This window comes from Mytilus californianus, unplaced genomic scaffold, assembly GCF_021869535.1.
Source record: "Mytilus californianus isolate M0D057914Y unplaced genomic scaffold, xbMytCali1.0.p SCAF_3, whole genome shotgun sequence".
NCBI lineage: Eukaryota > Metazoa > Mollusca > Bivalvia > Mytilida > Mytilidae > Mytilus > Mytilus californianus.
The window spans coordinates 51064919-51092787 of record NW_026262679.1 but is presented as its reverse complement, the minus strand read 5'-3'; the positions used below and the strand labels follow the sequence as shown (position 1 = coordinate 51092787).

At 31.9% G+C, this 27869-nt stretch overlaps 1 protein-coding gene across 5 annotated transcripts in view; it reads left to right on the top strand.

Moving 5' to 3' along the window:
• Positions 1-5591: 5591 nt before the first annotated feature.
• LOC127734821 (ankyrin repeat and death domain-containing protein 1A-like) overlaps positions 5592-27869 on the top strand; it is a 162458-nt gene continuing 140180 nt past the window's right edge. Inside the window, exons 1-2 of one of the 5 annotated variants that reach the window (XM_052244858.1) lie at positions 5592-5728; positions 9976-10039. In XM_052244858.1, coding sequence (XP_052100818.1) covers positions 10021-10039 — 19 coding nt within the window. In that variant the 5' untranslated portion in view covers positions 5592-5728; positions 9976-10020. Of the gene's footprint in view, positions 5729-9896; positions 10040-18817; positions 19021-25076; positions 25432-27869 lie in introns of those variants that run through there. The other 4 variants (XM_052244853.1, XM_052244852.1, XM_052244854.1 and 1 more) reach the window with 4 other exon arrangements.

Genomic DNA, 27869 nt, shown 5'->3' with positions numbered 1-27869 from the left:
CCGCTCTACTACTGAAAAAACCCAACATATTGTCCAGATATCCTGACAGGCACAAAATGTGGTAGGGTTTAACCAGTTTCATATGTGCATCCCCACCCTCCCATCTAGGCTGTACTTGGTAAAAGTAGAAAGCACAATAAAAAGAAACCTGCAGAGTTCAGCTATAACCAAAATGACCACTAATTTGAAAAAAGAAATACAAGTAAGACAACAGATAATTTGGAAGGCTGGGCAGCTAGTTACATGTAAATTAGCCACAGCTGTTGTTTAAAAATAGGTGAACAAGAAAACAAAACAACAAGAAACAACAGTGAGGCACACATAATAGGAGAAAATCGAGAAATCTTAAAAAATAGTTGTGAATAAGTTTCATAACATTTGGTTGAGGCAAACTTAAGTTAGAGAACGGAAACAAAAAATTCAGCAATTTTTCCATTTGTAAAGGGGCATAACTCTAGAACGGTAAAAGTGATCGCATTCAGCATTGTTTGTAAGATGCTTGTAAGTAGTTAAAATCACTCAAACCAAAGGAAGAAAGAAGGTAGATCTCTATTTATCTTATTTTAAATATATAGTATATGCATCATTAATCTCTAGCACCAAATTTAAAGCATTATTTTTCTTTAGAATGTATTTGATATCCAGGTTGCCTATTATATGTAACTGCTGAAATGATGGTCATGTTTACTATATATCAGTCAGAGACGTCATCAGTAGTTTTCTTTCATCATATGATTATAACGTCTTTGTAATTTGGGAAAATTGGTGTATATAGTCTATTTTTGGAAATAAACTTGAGATCTTGACTATTGCACCAACACTTGAATATGGTTGAAGATTGTTTTTTGAACTCTAGATGTCTTTGTTTTTATATGACCGCAAACAATTTTGCGGTTGTATATTGGTATCACGTTGTCGTCCGCGTCTTCCGAAGACATTTGGTTTCCGGACAATAACTTTAGTATTAGTACATAGAAATCTATGAAATTTAAACACAAGGTTTATAACTACAAAAGTAAGGTTGGGATTGATTTTGGGGGTTATGGCCACAACAGTTTAGGAATTAGGGGCCAAAAAGGGGCCCAAATAAGCATTTGTCTAGTTTCATGACTTTAACTTGTGGAACGGTGTATGGATTTCTCTGAAATTGTACCACAAGTTTACAAAGTTTTTTTTAAAAAAGAACGGGGGGGGGGGGGGTAAAAAAGTTTTGTTTTTGTTTTTGTTTTTTTTTTGGGGGGGGGGGGGGTCAATTCGCAACAGCATAGTGTATTGCACAAAAGCAAAAAATTGAATATATATTCAAATCATATATTCATATTCAAATATAACCAATTCTAAGTTCTTTGACTACTACAGTTATTCTGTGTCAGAAACCTATTATGTGTCAAATATTTAATTACAATCCAAATTCAGACATGTATCAAGCGCGAATATTGTGTCCGTTTTTGCCCCAACTGTTCAGGGTTGGACCTCTGCGGTCGTATCCAGCTGCGCTCAGCGAAGCAATTTATTTGTTGTTGGGTTGCTATATCACTGATGTATACACAACATCTACATTTGTTCATCTTTAACAAATTATTTTGTACATCTGACTCTCATTTTCCCACAAGGCATCATTTGCACAACACAAGTTTATAGTTTACAATGTTTTATTTAATCTCTTTTAAAATATCTTCATTAGTTTATCATTTTATAGTCTAAAGTTTGGTCACATTTGGCTCAGTAGTTTCAGAAAAGCAAGGTGAGCTATTGTCATCATTTGGGGTCTGTCGTCGTCGTCCGCCCGTCCGTCTACATAAATAAACACAAAATCTTCTCTGAAACTACTGAGCCAAATATTACCAAACTGTTATTACTTAAATGTTCCTTAGGATATCATGTTTAAAACAGCCTGAATTTTATCCTGGGATTTGATTCATCAACAAACATGGCCATTGTTGTTAAAAATAGAACATAGGGTTAAAATGCAGTTTTTTGCTGATATCTCACAAACTAAAGAGTTAGAGCAAATTGGAAAGGGTTCAAAATAATCAATAGGTCAAGGTCTATCTCCTGTGATATTTTTAGAAAAAAATAAACAACCAGTTTGGAGTTATTGCCCCTGAAATGTCAATTTTTAGTAAATTTCAAAGTTTTTAGCTTAAAAAAGATACCAAAGAGATATTCAAACTCATAAGTTGAAAACAAACTATAATGCCATCATTCGGGTATCTAGTTTTTAAAATGTGTCCGATGACCCTGCCTGCCAATCAAAATGGTTGACATGGCTAGAATAAAACATGGGGGTAAAATGCGAGTTTTGCCTATTATTTTGAAAACCGCAATAAATAGAGAAAATCTGACTGAGGCTAAAATGATCAGAATGTTAAGCTTAACCTATTGTTCATGTACGTCAAAACTGTCAGATGACTTCTTATAGTAGTTATTGCCCTTAAATGATGAATTTTACCATTTTAGAAAGTTTTGGCTATTATCAGATTATCTCGAAGATATTAATAGATAGACAGAAACTTTACATAGCAAAAATGATCAGCAAGACAAGATCTACAAATAAGTCAAACATTGCCGAAATCTGTAGTCGATTTTTTATTAGAGTTATTGCCCTAAAATGACGATTTTTACCATTTTTTTACGTTTTTGCCCAAAATCTTAAAAACTATATTAGATAGATAGAAACTTTAATTAGCAAAAATGATCAGCAAGACAAGATCTCCAAATAAGTCATCATGACCGAAATTGTCAGTCGACTCCTTATTGAAGTTATTGCCCTTTAATGACGATTTTCCCCATTTTTGGCTATTATCTTGAAAACTGTAATAGAAAGATAAAAACTTTAAATAGCACACATGATCAGCAAGACAAGATCAACAAATAAGCCAGAATGGCCGAAATTTTTAGTCAACACCTTATTGCCCTTTACTGATAATTTTAACCTTTTTTTGCATTTTTTGTCTATTATCTTGAAAACTATAATAGACAAATAGAAATTTTAAAAAGGAAAAATTATCAGCAGGATAATCAATAAGATCTACAAATATGTCAACATGATTGAAATTGTCGGTTAACTCTTAATAGAGTTATGTCTCTTTAATGATGATTTTTACTAAAAAGTAGCCATTGTTGAAGATACAGTTGAGCGACACAGGCTCTTTAGAGCCTCTAGTTTCTTTTTTTTGCAGAAATCATCATAGATCATAGAAAAAAAATGTAAAAAGCAAAGAAGTTTAGCACAATAAGATCTACAAACAAGCAAACATAATTGATTGCAATAAAGGGGAAAAAATAATATCAAAATTACATATATTTTGTAGCAGATGTATGATTTAGGCTATTGAGAGCCTCTTGTTTCTTACTCTGATAAATTAGGAGTGACTAAATTTTATTCCTGAGAATAAATATTTATTTAAGATATACCTTACTGCTAGAAACACCTACTTGGTGGAGGAATATATAGTTGTTTTACTTTAATAAAGAGTATGGTAATGAAAAGGATGTTTAGATACAGCAAGGATCTTACTATACAAATCCTTGGATACAGAAAAGAAGAAAAAGAGGATATATAAAAAAAAATAATTAATAAGTGTCAAACATGATGGTGTGGAATCAAAGCTGTAACCCCCATAATTTCAAATTGCAAACATATACGTAATCAAAATTCTACGAGTGACTGAACTCTGTTGCCGCCGGAAAGTTATTGAACGTGTACATGTATTGTTAACTTGGTTATTTCTAGTTGATCTAGTTTTGGTTACAGATTAAGTGTTACTAGTGAACAATGAGACAATCATCCACCACTGACCAGCGGTAAAGAAGATAAAATCTTTAAAAAAAACACCATATAGATTACATTAGATCTATGCAATAAGTGAGTTCTTTGTCCAATCTGCTTTTTGTCGATATCCAAGGTTTTAAAACAAAACAATCAAGGAGACATTGATCTGTTCATCGGATTTCTCTTTATAAACTGAATGTGCCTTTATAAAGGTTGAAGTGTGAGGTTTTTGTAAAATTGTATATAGTTTATAAGATATCTTATATTTTCTTTATAAGATATCTTATATTTTCTTTATCAGATATCTTTTAAATTATATGAGATATCTTATAAACTATATGAGATATCTTATAAACTATATGAGATATCTTACATATTATATGAGATATCTTATATATTATATGAGATATCTTGATGTTAGAATAAATAGTAAAACGGCTTGCCATACATTTATCATCGCTACTACTATGTACATCTACAGTAAATTGGAAACTAACCGAGCGAATTGCTTAAATAGATTACAAATTATCATGTAAATTTTATGCAATCCGGTCAGATGTTCTTAGCCACTGTTTTCTTCCAATTGCAGGTTGCTGTCAAATAGGACAGTGAGGAATATGTCTACTTATATCTTCGAATAGTTTTCCTAGGACTGCTATAGTATAAATATTGTAAACTATTATTTTAATTTTTTTAACCTTTGCAAACACGATTAAAACATTAAATGCACATTGAAGTTTATATGGCTTACATACGAGGATTTAGTATTAACAGAGACATGTAATATATGTCTCTGGTATGAATGACACTATTTAGATTTATTTAGTTTTATATTTATATTTTATGAAAATATGAAAACGAGAATGTTTGCAATCCGGAAAGGTCGCCTCGGTTGTCCCATTGGTAGCATGCTCGCCTTGAATGCGGGTAGTCGTGGTGTTGTATGGATCCCCAGTCCGCAGCTCGACTCGAAGTCAGAATAATCTGTCATAAGGTAATTTAATTTCCTGCAAACTGTTACCTTGTGAATTGGAACTTTAAAAATGTGATACATTGTTTTGTACCAATACAACACGTGTAATCGCAATGAAATTACACGTACAATTTACCGCTAAACGTAAAGCAGCCATAAATCAATCCAGCAGTAAAAAGAAAAAAAACTTTGAGTGTATCTATGGTTTCTTGTATGGTATGTTCTTAAATTCCACTCATTAATTACAAGGGTTAAAACTTTCATTGATGTGTCTGTTACTGAAAATCATGCGTCAAAACTTTCTTCATTCTCTTTTATTATATCAGGGCCCGTATGCATAAAGATTTGTTCCGAATGGACGGATTTTTCTACTTGTCCTACGATAAATTAGTACTACGATTGGATATCTTAACTTAAGTGGTTTTATGCATATCAGCCCAGGGCTTATTACATGTGAAACCGTAAATAAAAAGTTTCCGTATATTTTTTTCTAAATTCTGAAGTGATAAATCGCAACGTTTGTTCATGTCTTCAGTGAATCAATTCCTTCAAACTAAACTCAGAGAAATGTAAATAATTCTTTCTCAAATCCAATAACTAATATTTCTAATAGTTAATAATTATTAAAGCCAAAAGATATCGCTTATTAAACATTCACTGAGGCTCTGCAAAGTCATAGTTTACATAATACCGGTACAATTCGTGTTACGAAATTTGAACACATAAAATTCTTAGAAATGTCTAGCAATTAAAGCATTGTAGCGTTTAGCTATTAAATGTCATAGCTCGACAATGCTTCCATCTATTTATTAATGCCTGTGTATATTGATCAACTATTTTCTCGGTCAGAACAGTTGATTGATTTGAAATTAACAGTGAAACCAGCCAGAGATGCTGTGAATGGTTATTGTAATATCCCTAATGAAGAATTGACCTAATAATTCATTTGCAGATTTGACGGATTAACGAGAGATTAAAAGGTAAGCTTAGTTACGTCATCCTGGAATAATTGACAAATATTGGAATGTAGACTACAGCTTTAATTACTAAATCGATCTCTTTAATTACAGAATTTGAAGCAGAAAAGTATAATCAATATTATCCTTTTGTTATTTTACACCATGATATGGCTTGTTCGTGAACTGGACATTTACTATTTACCTTTGTAATGACTATAAACGTAGCAAGATAGAGGAAAACCAACCGGTGTCATGACAAACGGGAAAAAAGGGGGGAGGGTAATTGCCGGGTATCATCCCCTTAAACTTAAAGTAAATTTGACATTTACTATACTCTTTTGTTAACTAAGCCTGTAATCGTACTAAGATAGAGGTCAACCAACCGGAGCATGACAAAAGAGAAAAGGGAAAAGGGGAGGGGGGTTTAATTGTCGGATATCATCACCTGAAACTTAATGTACATTTCTATTTATTACGCACCTTTGCAATGTACGTAACCGTTAAACAACAGAGGAAAGCCAAGAGGGGGTAATTGCCGGATATCATCACCTGAAACTTAATGTACATTTATATTTACTATGCACCTTTGCAATGTACGTAACCGTTAAACAATAGAGGAAAGCCAAGAGGGGGTAATTGCCGGATATCTTCACATGAAACTTAAAGCGCATTGACATTTTTATCTCTGTTGTAAAATGTATACTTTAACTATTATGGTATCTAAATTTCATGTGTTAGTTTTGCAGTTTTTACTATACGATGACTTATCTTCATCTGTTTTTTTTTATTGTGTTTTATGTGTTTATCGTGTATCGCACCCTCAATGAATTTATAGGAATTAACATAAATTATCTATACAGAAAACAGACCTTAGCCATGATGTCTCTGATGAGAGTTATTTTTGGGCAAAGTTATCCTTATATGATTTTGGTGTATCTGATTTTTTGTTTTCTTTTTTAACTACAACATATGTAATGTTTTTGCATTTGAATCCATAAACTGCTGGTCTCGAACCTAAATCTGTCTCATGAGTCAAAGAGTCAAGGATTTTTTTTATGTAAAATCAAAAATCTGGATTGTCATCGACACACAAACAAAGAGCAAACATTAATCATTACAATCAATTATATGTACATAAAATGGTAGTATATATGTTCAATATATAAATACAAAACATAAAAAAAATTATATAAAAAGATATACAGAATTTTGTAATCCACCTTATATCTATATGATGATGCGAGCTCGAAAATAGTCCGCAGGAAAACCCCGTTACACTATACCCAACACATTATTCTAACTCCGGACCGATCAGTCTTTGATCTTAGTGATACTCTAAAATGCCACGTGCTTTGCGGAGAAGCAGCAAATACCAATTTTCAAGTCTTTAGTTTGACCCGGACGGGGATCGAACACTGATGTCGTAATTAAATGTTTCTTAATGGGTGCAATTAACTTCAAGAAAAGTTATTCTTTGGCTATATTGGCACTAAAGTTTTGACTTATTTATTTCAATTTTTCGAAATAAAAATAATCCTTAATCATTACTAAGTCTTGTAAATTTCAATAAAATGCACTATATATTATGCCCAGATCAAAGATTTTGTTAACATTTACATAACAATTTCGCCTCTTTTGTAATACACGTATATATGGTGATGTCATGAAACGGGTTTATATATATATAACTCGTCTAAACATCAGCCCAACAATGTTAGATCTGTAAATTTGCTTTCGCAAATTTTTTGTTCTTCCCTCGCCGGGATTCGAACTCATGCTACTGAGATATATATACATGCTTTTTTTGTTGTTGTCTTATTAATGTCTTATATTGTATTATGCATTTAATGGAAATTTTTGTTGACCCGACACTCACCAATAAAATAAGAATTAGAATTATGAAAAAGTAACTCGTTTACACAAAATCTTGCAAAAGTCTGCGAATGGTAAAGACTGCTTACTAAATAATAAGATATGAGGTAATCTAATAACATACTGGTTTAGGACTTTCTTTTTGTGCTTCTTTGCATAAGTCATTGGTGATTAAAACCTGCAACAAAATGCACTATCCTATACAATAGTGAAACATAATGTACTAAAACGAATTGAATGGAAAATAAAGTCGTCTGCTGTGCATGTTAACGTCATTAAAGTGCACATTAATACCAATAATAGCTTATCTTTCTTCGTGTTAAAGCTACTTTGAGAATAGAGTATTACATGGTTTGATTCAAACGACTAAGATTACATATTTAATTCATAATGTTCTATATATAGCTATCGTGACCGGAAAACGATGCGACAAAAATGTTCAATCGAGCTTCTGCATGCAATTAAAAAAATGCTTTAAAAAGATACTAAATACTGTTATATTGAATTACTTTTCATTGTTGATTTTGCGATAAAATATGTGTATGTTTCTCCCTTTCACATTTGTGAAATAAAAAGAAAAAATGCATTTGAAAGTCCTGCATGTCGTTTTGAATAGATGCAAATTCCAAATTATAAATACACTGACTCATATTGTTCTACTGTATAAAAATAAGGAGATGTGGTATGATTGCCAATGCGACAACTATCCGCCAAACATCAAATGGAGTTGATGTAAGCAATTATATATATAGGCAACCGTACGGTCTTCAGCAATGAGAAAAATCCATACCACATAGTCGGCTATAAAAGGACCTGACAAGAAAAATATGAAACAATTAAATTGAGAAAACTAACGATCTAATCTATAACAAAACAGTTTACGAAAAACAAATATGACGGACATGAACCAACGACAACCACCGAACTACAGGCTCCTGACTAGGGACATGCGCATAAAGAATGTGGCGGGATTAAACATGTTTGAAGGCGCCAGTCCTCCCCCTGTATGTATGTTTATATAAGTTACATAGGTTGAAGCTAATGACTTACATATCTGACTTGATCATTGAAATAGAGGTGCCACTATTAGAGCTATATCGGTTTACCCTTCCGAAGCACCTTTAGATCAACCCGAGTTATTGGTTGGGTTCTTGCCGCCTAGTCTTTATTTTTGTCATGGCGTTGTCAATTTCTCTTCCACTTATGAGTTTCGAATTAGCCTTGGTATCTTCAGTCTCTTTTTTTCAACTTTTTTTATCATGAGAGATTTCAGAACCTGAAATGACTTTTCTATACAAAATAAGGATCCGACAACACTCTGTTCTACTTTCTATTCATCATTCAATAAAATGTCAGCCTTCAAATTTTGTAATTTGCATGTCATTATGACAAACTGCCTCGAGGATCCAAAAAGCCATTCAAACAGAACGTAGAGCTGAGTGAAGCGCGTACATAGGAACTGTATTTTAATCAGGCGCAAAACTCAGAGTAAAAGAACACTGTTCCGATGTCCCCTAGCGATATACACATTTCATTTGTACAAAGACTGCAATATTTTTTGGTCATTTAATCTTTTTCATAATAATGACTAGCTGACAAAAATGTCATGAGAGCGTTACACTGCAATTTCCCATATGATTAACCATTCCAATGGACATAACTTCCAAAAGAATAGTTGATTGACACTAAGTTGGGAACTCATCAAAGTCATTGTTGATATAAACCTTTAATTGATATAAATTTATATATTTAAAAAGAAATCTGACAAGAAAATTAATGTAGTAGTGAGTGCCCTTATAGTACAGGACAGACAGACGTACGGACGCTCGGTAGCCAATTTTAAAGCCCCGCTCAGCATGGCAGTGAAAACAATCCAATAATTCAATATTTATTGATATATATGCCAGTTTTTTTTTTTATCTATGTTCTATTATTGTTAAATTTTGCACACAATTGATTTTTTTTTAATTTTGGTCGATTCTTGATGACACTAGAATTCCTGGTAAACAATAGTTTCAATTGTATCCTAAAATATTTAAATATCAATTTGATAAAAAAACGTAAACTCATAAAACACATTTTATCTCGAAACTAAGAATAACCAAATGATAGAAGTTTTTCACAAAACCCATATTTGTAATTTACGATCTCAAGCGGATAATAAAATGAACTTGTGATAAGGGCATTAAATATTTAGCATACTTTTAGAAATATTGAAAGATTTTAATACAACATAGCATGTCAATAGATTTCAGTATGTTCTAATTGAATGAACTTAGGATGGTGAGAAAGTCATCTTAAATGAACCGTGACTACATGCAGACGACTATCTTAAGCATTTAAATGCTTTGCATATCATTTTTTTAATTATATTTATCATTATGGATCGATTTCAGGAGCCTGGACAAAATGTAAGGAATGATGATTGTTCCTTGTCAACTATGATTCAAGCACCCGTTAGTAAGTAATCTGTTTATATCTTTATTTTCTTAAATTACACACTTCTTTGGTGAGTAATTATTATATCAATACTTGTGCCGATCAATAAATAAGATCGAGTATATGGAAATTTTGTATTTATTTCAAAGAACTATCTAAAAATAAAGACTGAAGTTACATATAAGAATTTTGCAAGTTGATGTAAATGATATTCACTCCCGGATTTTCATTTTATCAATGTTCATTGGCAATATATATATTAACATGATAAAGCTAAAGAAAATAGTATGCTGTAATTTGATATTTTAGAGAAAAACCTGTATGCATTTTGAAAGTTACGGTACATGCATGTGACTTATAATTATGACACATTTGCTCCCGGATTTTGAACAAGTTCATTGACAGTGCATAAAGCTAAGAAAAACAGTGGAGTATTTAATATTATCAATATTTGAGAAAATAATCCCTATATATATATATCAGTGGAAATGGTATCAGAATATAAAATATATGATGAAATATTTGGGAACTTATGGTTATAATGTTTTTTTTTAAATAAATTGTCACTTTTGATATTATTATAATTAATTGATCATTTGATTTGCACTTTTTTGTCGAGCCTTCGACTTTTGTCGAAAAAGCGAGACATAGCGATACTACATTCCGTCGGCGTCGTCGTCGTCGGCGACGTCCACAAATATTCACTCTGTGGTTAAAGTTTTTGAAATTTTAATAACTTTCTTAAACTATTCTGGATTTCTACCAAACTTGGAAAGAAGCTTGTTTATGATCATAAGATAGTATTCAGAAGTAAATTTTGAAAAAAAAAAATCCATTTTTTCCGTATTTCACTTATAAATGGACTTAGTTTTTCTGCCAGTTAAAATTACATTCACTCTGTTTAAAGTTTTTGAAATTTTGACAACTTTCTTAAACTATCCTGGATTTGTACCAAACTTGGACAGAAGCTTGTTTATGATAATAAGATAATATTCAAAAATAAATTTTGTAAAAAAAAAAATTCCATTTTTTCCGTATTTTACTTATAAATGGACTTAGTTTTTCTGCCAGGAAACATTACATTCACTCTGTGGTTAAAGTTTTTGAAATTTTAATAATTTTCTTAAACTATCCTGGATTTCTACCAAACTTGGAAAGAAGCTTGTTTATGATCATAAGATAGTATCCAGAAGTAAATTTTGAAGAAAAAAAAAATCCATTTTTTCCTTATAAATGGACTTAGTTTTTCTGCCAGTTAACATTACATTCACTCTGTGGTTAAAGATTTTGAAATTTTAACAATTTTCTTAAACTATCCTGGATTTGTACCAAACTTGGACGATTAAAAGCTAGTATCTAGAAGGAATTTTGTTAAAATTTCGTTCCCTTTTTTTCCGTATTTTACTTATAAATAGACTTAGTTTTTCTTCCAGTTAACATTACATACAGTCTGCAGTTTAAGTTTTTATAACATTTATTAGATTCATAAACTATCCTGGATTTTTACCAAACTTGGACAGAAGCTACTTACAATCAAAAAATAGTATAGAGAGGAATATTTTTATTAATTTTTTTCCTCATTTTTGTTGATCCTACGATTAACAGCAAAAGTGGGCGAGACACTGGGTTCCGCGGAACCCTTAATAATTTTTTTTTTGCTTAATATTCGTGTCATTGTTTCATATTTGTTTAGTAATGTCATGGAGTTCTTAGTTCCTTTATACTATTAGTTCCAAATGGAAGACGTATTTTGGAATAGTATTTCCATTTGAAGAAATATTACAGTATTTGTTCCTAACGGAATAACTTGATGGTATAGAATATTTGTTCTAATAGGAAGAACTATTATAGCAAATTTATAACAAATTTTCCGCTGACAGGAACTTCTGTTAGGCTGAAAAAATATATGTTGACAGCTTCTTCTTCTTCCTCTTCTTCTTCAGTCGTAACACAACTAAGACGTGTCTCGTAGATCGATAAGTTAACTCTTTATTTTAATTAAACATCAGATTTCTTCAAGATTTAAAATATAATAATATAAGACGACCGAAATTCCATTAAATAAAAAAAGGAAAGGAAATACATTAGCGCTCATAACGGGGTATGAAGTATTTCGTATGCATTCTTAAGTTATCTCCCTTATTACAATATATTGTTAATTTTATCAACATCATCACATATCGTAGGGAAAAAAACTAAAACACATCATGAAAAGGTCCTTGCCATTATAATCACCACAACAAAGAAAACAACGATGCATTTAAAAAAATTATATGCCATTATTAGTAGATATCTTACTATACTGTGTAGATGTTCGCGACTCAAAATTCAAAGTGTTGCAGTTAAAAGTAAAATCAAAGTAAAACCGAACCACTTCATATATGTTTCTACGTAGCGTATGAACGGCGAACAAATGTCTAAAATGCCACACTACAAGACTCTCTTTTATCTTTGTCTTTATAAAGTGAACTGATATTAATTTATATGATGTATTGTGCTGCAACATATTGAAAATAGCTTCTGCAAAACAACAATTTTTTATACTAGGGACTGGTCATTTTCTTTCATTGGGAAGGATGGGAGGAAACATTGGAATTTCTCTTATTTTTTTCAAGTCCCCACCTTGAGGAAGGAAAATAAATTCAAGACCCCCCTTCCAAAGACATAAAAATTTCACCCCTCCCCCCCCCCCCCCCCCACATTTCTCAATACTTTTATTCTTTGTAACAAAAATACAATTCTTATTTATATTATTATCGTTCAATAGAATATTGAATCATTGCATAATCCACAGCTTAAAGTGGAGGAGGTTGTTTGTGACTTAAGGGAACTTTATTTGGATATATATAGAAATGAGGAGATGTGGTATGATTGCCAATGAGACAACTATTCAACAGTGTTTAAATGAAGTGGAAGTAAGTAATTATGGGCCACCATACAGCCTTCAACAGAGTTAAAATGAAGTGGTAGTAAGCAAATAAAGGCCACCATACAGCCTTCAACAATGAGAAAAACTCATACTGTTTAGTCGGCTATAAGAGGGCCGACATGAAAAAATGTTAAACAATTCAAACGAGAAAACTGAGGGCCTGATTTATAACAAAACAATTTACGAAAAACAAATACATGTATGACAGACCTGAACCAACGGCAACTACTGTACTACAGGCTCCTGACTTGGGACAGGCACACAAAGAATGTGGCAGGGTTAAACATGTTTGTGAGCGCTCAACCCTCCCTTAACATGGGACAGCGGTGATACAGCACAACATAAGAACAAACTTTAAAATTTAGTTGCAATTTACAACTCAAAAGATCAGAAAGAGGCACAAAAAAAAAATACACACAAAGTACCGAATAAAAGTGTACTCGCAGTTACTGAAAGCTAGTTAAAAGCCAATTACTATTAATAAATAAATCATGTTTTCCCAGGCTAAAGTATCAACCAGTACACATCCAACGGATTTAGTGTAAAAACATCATGAACTGAGAAATGCATGACCTTGTGCAAAGCCAAAATATATGTAAACAGTATCTACAGGATATAGAATCATAAGTTATCATAACTGTAAATATATAGCAACATATAGTTATGTTTTTATTTTTCAAAAAAAAAAATGTTAGTGGTCCTATAAAACAATATTTAAAGATTTAACAACTGTGTTATATTGATTTAGGAATAAGTTTATTCAAAGGATCAAATAGTTAACATGGAATATGTCTAAATTTACGGACTTTATAAACAACATCACCGTAAAAGTTAGGCTGGGATATCCCGTTTGTAATAAGAATTCTACAGGTACTGCCAAACTTTCTAACAAAATGTTTATACCTATGAAAGAATTTGGTAAAGGTTTGAATTAATTTGTGGGAACGAAATCCATGCCTTTTAATTAACCAGTTATACATAAATGATGTTAATTGAAAACTAAAACCAACTACAGACACGGGAATAGCGAGCAAGTAGTCCTATAATATAAGCCTACGTAGGTCCATATCGTTTGCTTTCGACGTTTTTTAGCAGATATTTTTTTTACTATCAATGCACATTCAGCATTGATAGTAAAAAATAAATATCTGATAAAAAAAAAAACACGTTGAAATCAAATGATATGGACCTACGCAGGCTTATATTATAGAACTAAACGAGCAAGTTGTGAAATATGTTATCACACCGTCAGAAGAGTCTAAAGGAATATGCCTGTTTAATATGGTCACATTGACATTAACCACGTCTTCATTCAATTACAGCACATGGTTCATATATATCCATTATTAAAGAACTTTGTAAACTAACTTTAGATAAAAATACATTCCTGGAAGAAGATGTTGAAACTTAGGATTTAAATATGAACATTTCATCCGAGCGTAGCGAGGCAAAAAATTAATTGATGTATTTGGTGCCAAAAAATTATATTTTTCCTTGAATGGGGAAGAGGTGGGTGTGTGTCGCCAACTTTTTTCGATGCCCCCCATCTGAAGTATTGAAAAATTGGACACCCCTTTCTATTCCCAAAAAAATAAGCCCTTTAGGCTACAAATGTCCAGTCCATAGGACTATCAGAAAACATAAATTATTTATTCTAAGTGTTGCGATATTCTTTCCTCTTCGTTTATGTATGACTGAAATTATGGAAAGCTATGATTTTCAAGAAAAGGTAAATATTTCAGTTTGACATCTTTGCAAATAATTTGATGTTTTATTTGATAAAGGATACCTTTTTATTAGAAATATTCAACTTATTTCCCGCTGGTACATTCCAGGTTACAAGTATGCCTGTACATATACTTTAAATTTCTTCACAATGGCTCCCCTTTGTAGCAGGAACATATACATTGTACTTTTGGTTCTTGTGGTTAGCCTCTTATACCTCGCTAGAACTTTTTTTTATCTTTTAACATAGACTCGTGATATTTGGTGTGTCGTATGTGTAGCACAACGATCTTCGTGTGACCTTTGACCTGACGGTCAAATAATTTTACTCTAGGAAATTCCAGTTTGCTGTTTGAAATTTATTTCGCGGTGAGTTCCATATACTGTTCCTTGAACAATTTGTTTACACCGAATAGCTTTAATCAAATGGTATCACTTTGTCTTTAGAATTATATGTGCAAAATCGTGGCATTATAGCAGTTTCTTATGGTGATGCTATTAAAACAGTGGGTATGTATAATCTACTACTATAAAAAAATCTAAATTGAAAACAACGTTCAAACCTATGATTGCGTTGGATAAAAACCGCAATTTTTATACGTGTGCATGCAAAAAAAATTTCTTGGTAGAGGGGTCTAAATACAGCACAAACAACATTTACCAAAAGACCAAAAGAGTGAAAAAGTATATTTTAACAAAACGCATTTGACTAGCAGGTCGAACAACTGATGTTCTTAAACCCTGCTGACTGCCATTGGCGATTGCCAAATAAACGGATCACCAGATGTAAAAAAATAGATCTTATCATTAATTTATTACCAAACAAAAAACAATAAACTTGCGGAAAAGATGGTATACCGCAAACATGAGGTGCAAAAATTTGTACACCATATCCGGATTTCGACAATTAATGTCTCTTTAGTGATCTGCTACTATATATATATATATATAACTAAAACCAAGATGTCGTTAAATGAAATTGGATATCCTGCATTTATCATGCTTTTCAATAACATATGGTCAATTAAAAACTATCATTCTGCATTGACAATAATTGTCTTGGTGTAAATTAGGTACACCCATTCGGGCTAACGCCCTCAAGGTGTATCTAATACTTAAAACAGACGCTTTACGATAAACCAATTCGTGATGGCAAATGTATAACTTGTAGAGGGATCATTTCAGCGAGTGGATATCTATCATACTTCCTGATAGACGTTTTGATTAAGGGTACATCTCTTCTCAAACCACTATAATTAGAGCACGTTCTGGCATATCGTATTAACTGAGCTCACACAGGACTTAGATATTGGAAAAACTGGAATCATTGCGATAGTTTTGAGTCGTCAGTGATTGTCAATTTATATCTATAGATATGAAACAGAGATCCATGTCCACTTTGGTATATACTAAATCTACAGACATGATACATGTAAGAACTCGAAGGATTATTTAGTGAAAGGGAATATATCAATATATATATACAAGTCTAAATTGAAAACAACGTTCAAACCAATGATTGCGTTGGATAAAAACCGCAATTTTTATACGTATGCATGCAAAACAAATTTCTTGTTAGAGGGGTCTAAATACAGCACAAACAACATTTTCCAAAAGACCAAAAAGTGAAAAAGTATATTTCAACAAAACGCATTTGACTAACAGGTCGAACAACAAATGTTCTTAAACCCTGCTGACTGCCATTGGCGATTGCCAAATAAACGAATCACAAGATGTAACAAAATGGATCTTTATTTAATTTATATATATACAAAGTACAAATCAACTATAAGTTAGAAAAAAATGAAAATTACACTTTATAAATTAATATTGTCTGATGCGCTTTTACGGATTTACCCTTCTCAGGAACGCTGAAAGCCGAATATTTGAAAGCTAATGAAGCACAATAACCGAAACAGCTGAAGAGCTAAATGACCAAAAAAAGGGAAAAAATAAATAAAAGCCAAATCCATCTAAGGTCAATTTTGTCTGATGGAGTTAAAACTTTATTTTCTTTTATAATTTCTAACTATGCATACGGACAATTTCAGAAAGGTACCAGTATATTTTAAATCAAGTCATTACCGAGGTACTGACAACTGAGCTACTGATACCCTCGGGGACTGATAGTCAGTGGTATCGACCAAGTGCTGTAAACAAATGAAAACAACACTTAGTGCGTCATGAAAGAACTTACTAGTACAAGTAGGCTATTACTTCAAAAAAGACAATTACTTAAGTTATACATTGATTGTTGTTTGTTTAACGTCCAGTGGCAAATATGTCAGTCGTATTAATGAACTGGAACGAACTAAAAATAAATTCTGAATTACTTTATATGTTACGAAATTGGTGTGTGGTACCTTTCTGACTATAATCCGAAAATGGTGGTTTAATTGGGTGTTATAGGTAATCTTTATTTCTTTTTAATCTGTTTGAATGAATTGGTTGACATCAATCTTAATAATATTATCCAACAATGTTTACTGATGTTACTGAAAACTTTAAAAAAATGTTTACAACCCAAAAGTAACGTTTTTAATAAAACTAGCCCTTTCATATAGTGAACTATTTTTGAAAGGTTTTCCACATTTTGATCAATGAGGCATTTCTGTGAAAACGCCTATTTTAGAAACATAAAAAATTATATTCTAAGACATAAGACATAAAGCTTTATTTAGAGTCGGTATGTGCAAATACAAGTATAAAACATAAGCTCTGAAGAGCTTTTAAAACCGACAGAGCAACAAATAAAACAAAACATACATATCAAGTCATGCACACATATATTAAACATATAAAGCAAGAGTTCATATCAGTATATAAACATGCAGCACAAAAGTTCTAGAACTTACATTTTTTTTAATGTCTTCAGAGCTGTTTTAAACAAAATTTGTACGAAAATGTCACACCTTCAACACAATTTGATTTCTCGTGTGTATTTAATTTAGAAATTTTGCACAAATAGTCATTCATTACCGTATTGGCATTTCCATTTTAATTACTGTTTTAAATTTGTAACCAATATTTTATTACGTTAACCCAAATGGAGTTTATTTTTAGTTTAAAAAAAACAAAACCAAACATACATCATGCCAGCGTGATTTTTGTAGGCCAAGTGGGAAAATGCATGATTGGAAAAGAAAGGATTAGTTTTATAATAACTCATGACACAAAATCACTACTCGCATTTGATAGAGTTGAACATTAAGTAAAAGAACAATCCTAAGTACACGGCTAAATCGTTATGCTCCGCTCACTACGACCACTACATTAAAGGCGGTAAGGGCTTGAATTATTCGAGTTAAGGAATAACATTTTTATTGCTAGCATCGGTTTGAGGTGAATTCCCAGCCAAATCTCACACACTGGACGAACGCAAACAACTGTTACAATCAATCTATAGCAGATATTTTAAGTATTTGTAACAAGATCGATTAAGCTGACCAGAAAATGGAATGGCTTTACATATTAAGGCCGTTAAAATTAAAATGAAATTCAAAACATTTTTAAATTAGTCAAAAATATAGTCCCATAAATCCATCGCTTTTAACTTATTATGTAAAAAGAAATGGACTATATGTGATTTAGGAAATGCATTACTAAATATAAAAGTTTTGTTCTTTTGTTCTGTTTTATTTGTATTTTTTTCTAATTTCTCCGATAGTTTTGTCGTATTATTCAATTCAAATAAAAGTGTTTTTTAACGAATGTGAATGAACTCCATTTCATGGTAATAACTCTTGTCAAAGATAAAATGTAAAATTCAACCAGCTAACAATGGTAATAATCTTCTTATAAGGTCAAATACAATTACTTGGAACAATGGTGTCCTTCATATCTATCAAATATATCCATACAACGTGCATTATAGGAAATAATTTATTGACTGCATATAACATGTTTCGCATACAAGTGTAGTTATTTTAATTCATGCAAATCTGTTTCCACATGGAAATAAAATATGCACAAATCCATTTTATTAGATAATAAAAATTCATTTTCTAAGTCAATCAATTGTATTTGGAATTTCAAAACCAGATCATGAAAATTACATTTCCTTTTCCTAGTATATTGGATTCCATGCTTTGCTAAGCCAATAAATCAATATGGCGGTATTTACGTTTCTGATTGTGAGATATGACAGACTTACAATGGATTCATACTAGAGTAATGATGGCTTCCATCAAAATAAGGAATATCAAATTTCATACTATATTTGCATGCATTATGACAGTTGTGAGCAAGGTCTTAAATTTTCTTACGCGTTGGGTATTATAATCTATTATCCATGAAGTTTCCTTGGGAAAGATGTGGTCAAATATTCCAGGAGATGAGACAGAAATTTGTAAGTCCTTTTATATATCCATGTTTTTATTATCAAATGAAATACAGCTGATGAAGTAGAAATGCTTTTTAACGGAAGTGTATCACAGCCATTATCTTTCATTATAGAACAGTATATATCAGTATTTTCTAAACATTTACACATCAAACATTTACAGACTACACACAGTTCTAAATCTCTGCCTTCAGCGAATGTTTCACGCATATTCAATCGGTATGTCATTTATTAAATTTGATGACGGACGTTTACCGATACTCAAGAGCTTAATTACGGAATGTGTAGTACTTGCAATAGGCACAAATGAGGTCGAATATTTTGATTTTGCTTAGACATAGCTTCCTCTACATATGTGATTTGATTGAACAATTCGCACAACATTTATTCCGCCGAGTAAGGCACTGACACACAAGCAAGTATACATAAAGCCTACACATATATACCTGTGTTTCAAAAGTCGATGACTTTTTGTACACAAATATCCGACAACCGTAACAATTTCATTCTCATAATAGTATGACTTCCTTTTCTTGATAATTATTAACCTATGACCTCTTCTTTTAGTAGAAAAAAATAAACTTAAGTCTTGTTCCAAACTATAAATCATTCGTGTCAATTACCCAACAATACCAGACGCAATAATTAAACAAGTATGATAATACCTTTTATCCATTAGTCTTTTAAGACAAAAGCAAAGACTTGAAAGACAATTCCTAAACGTGTTTGCTTTAAAAAGGAAAAAGATATAATATGTCCATGGTTCTATCAAAACATGTTTAGTTGTTACTTCTATGTCATTTGGTCATATACATATTATAACGTAAACATGTTTACCTATAATAATCAAATTTTCCAGTCTTTTATCATTGGGACAATTTTCCACAGAATGCACACTCTACATTTATAAAACAGCAAAGAACTAGCGATACCATGTCAAGTTATCTTGTTTTACGGTTATTGACTTTATTTTTGAAAATGTTATGTAATAAAGGATGGTATCAGTTTCCTGTTGTCAGTTTGTATAGATGGTAACTTTTTCCTTTGTTCATATTGCATGTCTTGATGACTAGTTTCCAGTTCATACAATTATATAATTGTTATAAAACCTAGGAAGAAATTCTCTCGGGTAAAGTTGACCTTAGAAGGTTTTTGCTGTTTTGTTTATAGTTTTTGGTTTTAGGCCTCAACAGGTTTTATAATTTTGGAATTCTGAACATGTGGTCTCAAGTGTACCTGATGAAGGTTTTCTCAGAAGCACATGCGTGCATGATTATCATGTCAAAATTCACTGTTCCGGAACTTCTAATGTACTCTGGGTAATATTTTTAAAAGCGTACACCAAACCGTTGTGATTGGCTGACAACGTTCTAAGTAGTGGAAATGCAACCAATGCCGTCACATTATTTTTCATTTCGGGGAACAAGCAATAGGAAATTACCCATAATCCTTTTGATTCTGAAACGCCGAATACTTTATTAACCAGTCTGTCTTTTCTTTTCTTTGGCTATATTGACTTCTTTACCTCTTTTTTTGGTGATTTTCATTTGTTGCCTACGTATCTGCTGATCTCGCAATACTCAATGCACAGTAGAAGAACCTGTCTTTTTAAATAAAATTTTACACGATATTTGATCACAATATGTTTTAAGGTTGTTTTTTTTTTATAAAAACAAGTGTCCTTTGAACTGGACGTCTCAACGTTTTTATTCTGCGTCGAAAAGGTAAAATAGTGAAGATTAATAACCATTTTAGAACTGCATAATTAAAAAAGTATATTGTCTATGTGCATAGAAAACAGGATCGGGCTAGAAATCAATCAATACAGAATTAAAGATTTTGATCTATAATTACTTTAAAGAGACATGTTTCATTAATTTTTTATATGATGGATTACACAATAATTGAAAATGTCAAAGAATATGAAAGAATAGATAACCAGATAATCACTCTCATATAAGCAATATTTATAGACTTGATGTGAACTAGACACTTCCCGAATAATACCATGACAAAGGGTTAATTACACCATTTTTTTTAGATTTGAGAAACAACACATTCTTTAAGAATGCCCGAGTTAAAAAATGTCATGACTCATTTATTTTGCAGTACAATTTTGATTAAGAACATACTAACCCATTTTCATCCAATGGGAAATCAGTATTTTCCCTTCTATTTTTCATAATACATGGCTTTCCATGCACTACAAAATGCTATACATGAATGACTTTTCATTTTAGATTGATTAAAAAAAGTTAACTCTTAAAAAAACTGCACTAACGAAGTGTACAATCCCCCGAGGCAATTGCTATAGGAAAAAAAGCAAAAGAAAAACATCACGAGTATGTTGCTTGTCTGAAAGTACATATATAGAAAAAAAACCCATTCATCATTAAAGAAGTGGGCATCTGATGTTGAAACGATCGTAATTTCAAAATTTACTGATGAAGTTTTGTCATTTGATTTATCAAAAATTATACAACTTTGGAAAAGCTTATTTATATTACATTGTGTACTTATTAAAATGAAGAAATTTAAGATGTATACGTATTAAATTGTATCTGAAGCAGAAGAAACCTCTATTTTTGAATATTTTATCCGTTTTTATTATCCCAAAATTATCTCATCGCTATTTCATTCCATCTGTTGAAATGACAATTAAATGATTTACATCCCGTGCATATGTTCTAAATTGGTCATGTTTTATGAACATTTAAAACCCTCGGCTACGCCTCAGGCTGTAAATATTTATAAATTATGACCAAGTAGTATCTAACCTATACTTAAAGGTAGTGTCCAAGTACCATAATAATGGTTGTAACTATACTTAAGTTTAAATATTGTTTACGATGAACATTGACCACGAGTCTCGCATTGTGGCGTGAATCCATGCGCATCTAATTTTGATTAATTGATTGATTGGTGTTTAACGCCACTTTCAGCACTATTGTGCTATTTCGTGGCGGTCAGTTGTTTTTGTGGAGGAAGCCGGAGTGACTTCGGTAGAAAAACTGACAATCCTAGTCGATTAAGATTGGAGTCGAGCGCACCTGTCACGTGTGGGATTCGAGCTCACAACCTCACTGTTGACAAGCTAGTGATACAGTAGTTCGCATACTTAGACCACTCGGCCACCAAGGCCTCCTGCGCTTTTACTTAACCCTTCTGCCTTCTGCTAAAATCGATGAAAGATGTAAATAAGTGTCGCGTAGCCACTTGAAAATAAATTGTAAGCAGGGGTCTTGGGGTGCGAAGCTGAACGATTATAGTAAAATTCTTATTGAAAAAAAAATGTTTCATAAAATTATTTGTAAGCACATGCTTACAATGCTACGCTGGTGATACGCCGCTGTAGCAATTGGTGAATGTATTAGAATAACACTGTTCCAATTACTTGTAAACAGCAACAAGCAATTATATATGTGAACATTTTAGCTTTAATGAAGTATGTAAAAACAAAATAAAAAGAAATTCGAATTTAAAAAAAGCTATTGTAACTAATTTCATTTTGAATAAACCATGTCTTCACAGTTGATTTGCTGTTTTGGAATTTGTGTCCATCTCTATAAGATTGCATTCAAATTGTACGATAATTGTTGCAGAAATTATGCAGTCAAGAAGATGACACCTAAATTAATATTCTGTTATTTTATTTTATTACCAGTTGGTCGATTCTTATCAGTTAATTGTCTGGTAGTCAACCGCGGACGTAGGTTATTACATGCTTCACAGTCCAGTTTACAATTTTGATTGATAACCAGTGAAAAAATTACATAGAGCGCCATAAGAAGAAAAATAATAATACAGACTTATAACCGTCTTGAGTACATGTTGTCGTTCAATTGCCTGGCCTGTCAGGGTAATGCAAAAGCTTTAGTTTTGTAACACGAAGGTAATTACTATTGAAGCAATTTTCGTGATTGCTCCAAGACTTGTTAATCATTGTTTAGCGCAGTTTTCTTTCACGATAGGGACCATCTCAAGCGTTATGACTTGACAGATTTTTTAAAGACATTGCAATGTTACTAGCCTCACACTTTACTTTTAGCAAGCCGGTCAAAATACATCCATTTTGAGAATAAGAGGACATCGTATTTTGTATTTAGTTCCCCTGAAATGTCAGTTTTTAGGAAAATTCACTGTTTTTGGTTTTTTATTATGAAAACTATTTAAGTAAGAGAGAAACTGTGAATAGCAAAATAGATCAACATACTAAAATCTACAAACAAGTCCACATCATTATTTAAAAGATCATTTACGTAAATTGACTCCATAAAGGTGTTTTTGCCCTTAAAATGCAGTTTAATCCCATAATTAGATATAAGAAGATGTGGTATGAGTGCCAATGAGACAACCCTCCATCCAAGTCAAAATTTATAAAAGTAAACCATTATAGGTCAAAGTACGGTCTTCAACACGGAGCCTTGGCTCACACCGAACAGCAAGCTATAAAGGGCCCCAAAAATTACTAGTGTAAAACCATTCAAACGGGAAAACAAACGGTCTAATCTATATAAAAAACGAGAAACACTTATGAACCACATCAACAAACGACAACTACTGAACATCAGATTCCTGACTTAGGACAGGTGCAAACAATTGCAGCGGGTTTAACGTTTTAATGGTACCAAACCTTCACCCGTTTGCGGAAACTAGAGTAAATAGAGAGAGACTCGGTAAATACCTTGAATGAGCCACAAAATAAAATCTTCTAATAAATCAAATGGCACGTACATGTTTTATCAGTCGACTCCCTTGTAGGAATTATCGACTATGAATGACGATTTTTACACATTCTTGTTTTTAATGTGGAAACTATCGTACGGTAGTTAGAGAGATATTGTAAATATCAAATATTATCAGCAACGTCAGATCTACAAATAAGTCAAATGGTCATATTCAGTCAACTCCTTACAGGAATTACTGATCTTTAAAGACGATCTTTAAACATTTTTGCGTTTTGGCTATAATCTTAAAAAATCAAATAGAAAGATACTTTGAACAGCAAACATGATCAAGAAGACAGGTTTAACAAACGCGTAAGCATAGCTAGATAATCAGTTATTACGTTTTTTGTGTGGCAAACTATAGTAGAAAGAGAGAAACTAAATGTAGCATTAATAATCAGCAAAATAATATTTACAAATAAGTATCTCATGGAATCCTGCTTCTATAGTTTATTTTTGTGCCAGTCCTCTTCGGTGTCTGCGTCAACACAACGTCGATTTCAATGAAGATAAGTCGGTTTGGCAATTAAAAATTAAACTAAACATTCGTGCAGGTAAAACAATTATGTACGTTCAATGTCGGGAAAGATGTTAATCTTTTAAGTATTGTTTTGAAGAACATTTTTTTCTTTACTGTGAAATTTATAATTTCAAAAATATTTTTCGTGAGTTCTTGATTACCGTTTCGTGCCGTGAACCCGATTTATAGCGTTGTATTTTATCCGGACGTATACATTCCAATCACGAATAGTTTGTGCTGCACATACTTGTTTTTTTTTATTTTGCGCAAATCAACATATTTCTGATTTCCCGAAACATTGGACTGTAATTTATATCTGAATCGACTGAAAAAAGAATACCAAGTTAAATTGATGATTTCATTTTAACGCTTTATCTTACAGAGGTAAAGAGTGCATTGCACGCACTAAACAAAAAATGCATCCTCTCAGTTGACGAGTGGTCAACATTATGCGAGGCTCGTTCCGGTCACTACAGTCAATAAATTTTAATTCGTTTAGCTGAAGAACTATACACATAAGCAATTCAAGCTATTCTTGATACAAGTTTTTCTCATTTTGCGGTTATTGAATCACCGTATGAAAACCATAATTAAATTACAAATCAATTTTCGTTCGTTGATGTAACATGTTGTCCCTTGTTCCTTTGTTTAAGTTGAATGTATAGTATCAATTTAATTATCAGAAATAAATATCGCAAGTCACACATTTAAGTACATATGGCGCATTTCCTTTGTAATTCAAATTTTTTTCTGTCTCGTTATTTTGTAGTTTACGATAAAATATGACAAAACTGAAAATCTTGTCATTTGGAATTCATATATATAAATAATATGTTTTAAAGTTGACAGTGAGCAGTCCGGCGACCATAATTTCAGATGGATTTTCACAAAGTGATATGTCTAAATTCTGTCAGTTAATCAAACATTTAATTCACAAACACATGAAAAATTAAAGAAAGGATGCTAAAAACTAAAACATAGTACATGTACATGAAGGATAAAGAAAGTGTTGATTTTCATGTTGAGATAAATAAGTTTCAAAATTTGATACGGAATGTAAAACACCACAATCAAACGTAGAATTAGTTACTTTAAATAAACCAAAGTGCAGTAAAACTAAAAGTCTACCATTTGACATTATGTGGTCTCATAGGCTTTCTTACAAGTTCAGTAAGTATTTAAGAAATAGAAATGTAAAAATCTATGCAACAGAAATGTACAAAGCTAGAGTTATATAATAATCAAGTCTGTTCATCCACGAAGGTAACATCTTACTCATTTAGATTTTAAATTTTAATTATTTAAATATGATTTTTTAGATAACATTTATGGTTATTTCTTTTTAACATGTTTTAATAGTAAAATTGAGAATGGAAACGTATAAAGATTTTTTAAAAGATACGACACTGATAAATATGTCACAGAGGACATTTTTTTAATGTTATTCTAGATGTGTAAAAACCCGTTCAACAAGTTTAAGTTCTGGTTTTGCAACTCTTCATAATTTTTTTTAAAGTGACTTGAAAATTTTCTATATCGAGATGGTCATTTTATATTTTCGTATTTTATAATGCTATAACTGACATTTTCAAAAGAGTAATTAACATTTATTTCATTATCTTTATCTTATTTTTTTTGTGATGAATGTGGTAACTATTATGCCTAAGAACATGATCTTATTTGAAAAAAAATAAGTATGATTGCTTCTCACTTCGCTTCAAGTAGAAATGTCTGTTTGTGTTACCATTTTCACATGTATTTTGGTATGTATTGTAAAAACCTCTAAAGTACAAAACTGTTCAAGTATAATATATTTAATAATGCTAGAAAGTCTAAGTCTGTTATTTATAGCTTTGTTTACTTAGCTTGGTAGCTGATTTATGATGTACGGAGTGTTTTCTCTGAGTGGTATTATGTTAGTTGTATTCAGTACTGTTTGCTTACTGTCCAGTAACAAACAGTTCATGCAATTCTAGGAGAAGTTCAGTCTTGAGTGTGTAAACACCACGAACAGCAAAATTCATACACCTCAATAAAATGTTGCAAGGTTTATTGAACTTCTAAAGAGTGTAACTCTTTTCCAACGGGTACATTAGTTTAAACGTCTCCATTTCTACCGGGCGTTGGCGTATATACAACCCGAACATCGAAATAAATTGCCACTTTTTACCGGCACGTAAAAGTCTAAGAGACCTTATGTTTATACCTCCGTCATTCGTTATCCTGTAAGGTGTAGAGAAGCAGACTAAACTTTTAATAAGAACATAGGGTTAATTTACTCTGGCTTTACCGAATGAGTAATGCGTTCATATATTAACTAGAGGTTAATTCACTACACACCGTGCTATTGTCTTAATTTTCCTAAAACTAATAGACATGAATAAGGATATGTTTCAATTGATTGAGTGTTCTTTGATGTCCAGCGTAAAATATTACATGCATCTGCAATATACAACATTCTAACGCGACAGATTTTTATTGAACCATCTAACAAGGGAACAGTCATGTTATCCTAACTAGACACATAATTCTGACTTCGATCAAACCAGTTTTTGCTCTTACTTTACAATTCCATCGCCTTTGATTTGACTATCCGGTTTAACCCAAGACCTCCGACCTTCAGTCGCGTCAAGCACATTACAACGAGACCATCGAAGCGGTGATATGAATACTATTCGGTTTCGATCAATTGTTGTCATCTTAATATTGTAGCCATACATGTAATTGGCGTTCTATTTGTATCTTATTAATTAAGGGCATACGATACAGTTACATGGGAGGTAATGACGTTGCCAACGTAAAATGTTATTTTTCGCGACGTCAAACTGTGACATATCGGGAAAAAATGCATTTTCGACTGATTTTTATCGTTCAGACTGATTTAACTTGAAAACGAGTTCAGGGACCCCTTTTTTTAAAAATGACATTTGGCTTGATTATGAATGGAGATTATTTGTGCCAATTTGTATGAACATTGCACCGATGAATTTTTTTTAAGTTAGATAAATATACAGCCAAAAATGCGTTTTTTTGCCTAAATTAATGAAAATGTGATAAAAATGAATTATTTCCAAATAATTGTTTAACTTACACAAATTCAAAACACACTTATGTAGAGAAGATATTCCAGATGTTTTCACAAATATCCGCTTGCGTTTATCTTTTGAAACAAAAAAGTTAGGTATGACTTTTAAAAGGATAGAAATATCCAAGAAACCGAAATGTCCAGTAAATGTCTAAAATTTCGACTCCATTTATCTCTAAAAGTAGCACATGAAGGTATATTTTTTATTACTTTTTTTAATTGCCTAGGTGAAAAATAGCTTGTATGCAAACTTTCGTCAAAAATTCACCGTGGGAACAAAACTGTATCGTATGCCCTTAAATGATGACAGCATCAAGACGTCAACTAATTACAGAAGCGAGCAAATGCAGGGTTGTTTCAATGTATGTCTGTAAGTTATCCCATAAATAACGGAGTACAAACGATATCAGGTTGTTGTTTCTCGTTAATACAGTTTGTAAACTATAAACAACAAGTGGTATATGTATGTACTCTATATTCTGGTACAAAAAGGTAATGTAATTGACTCGCTTTTTGACTTCGA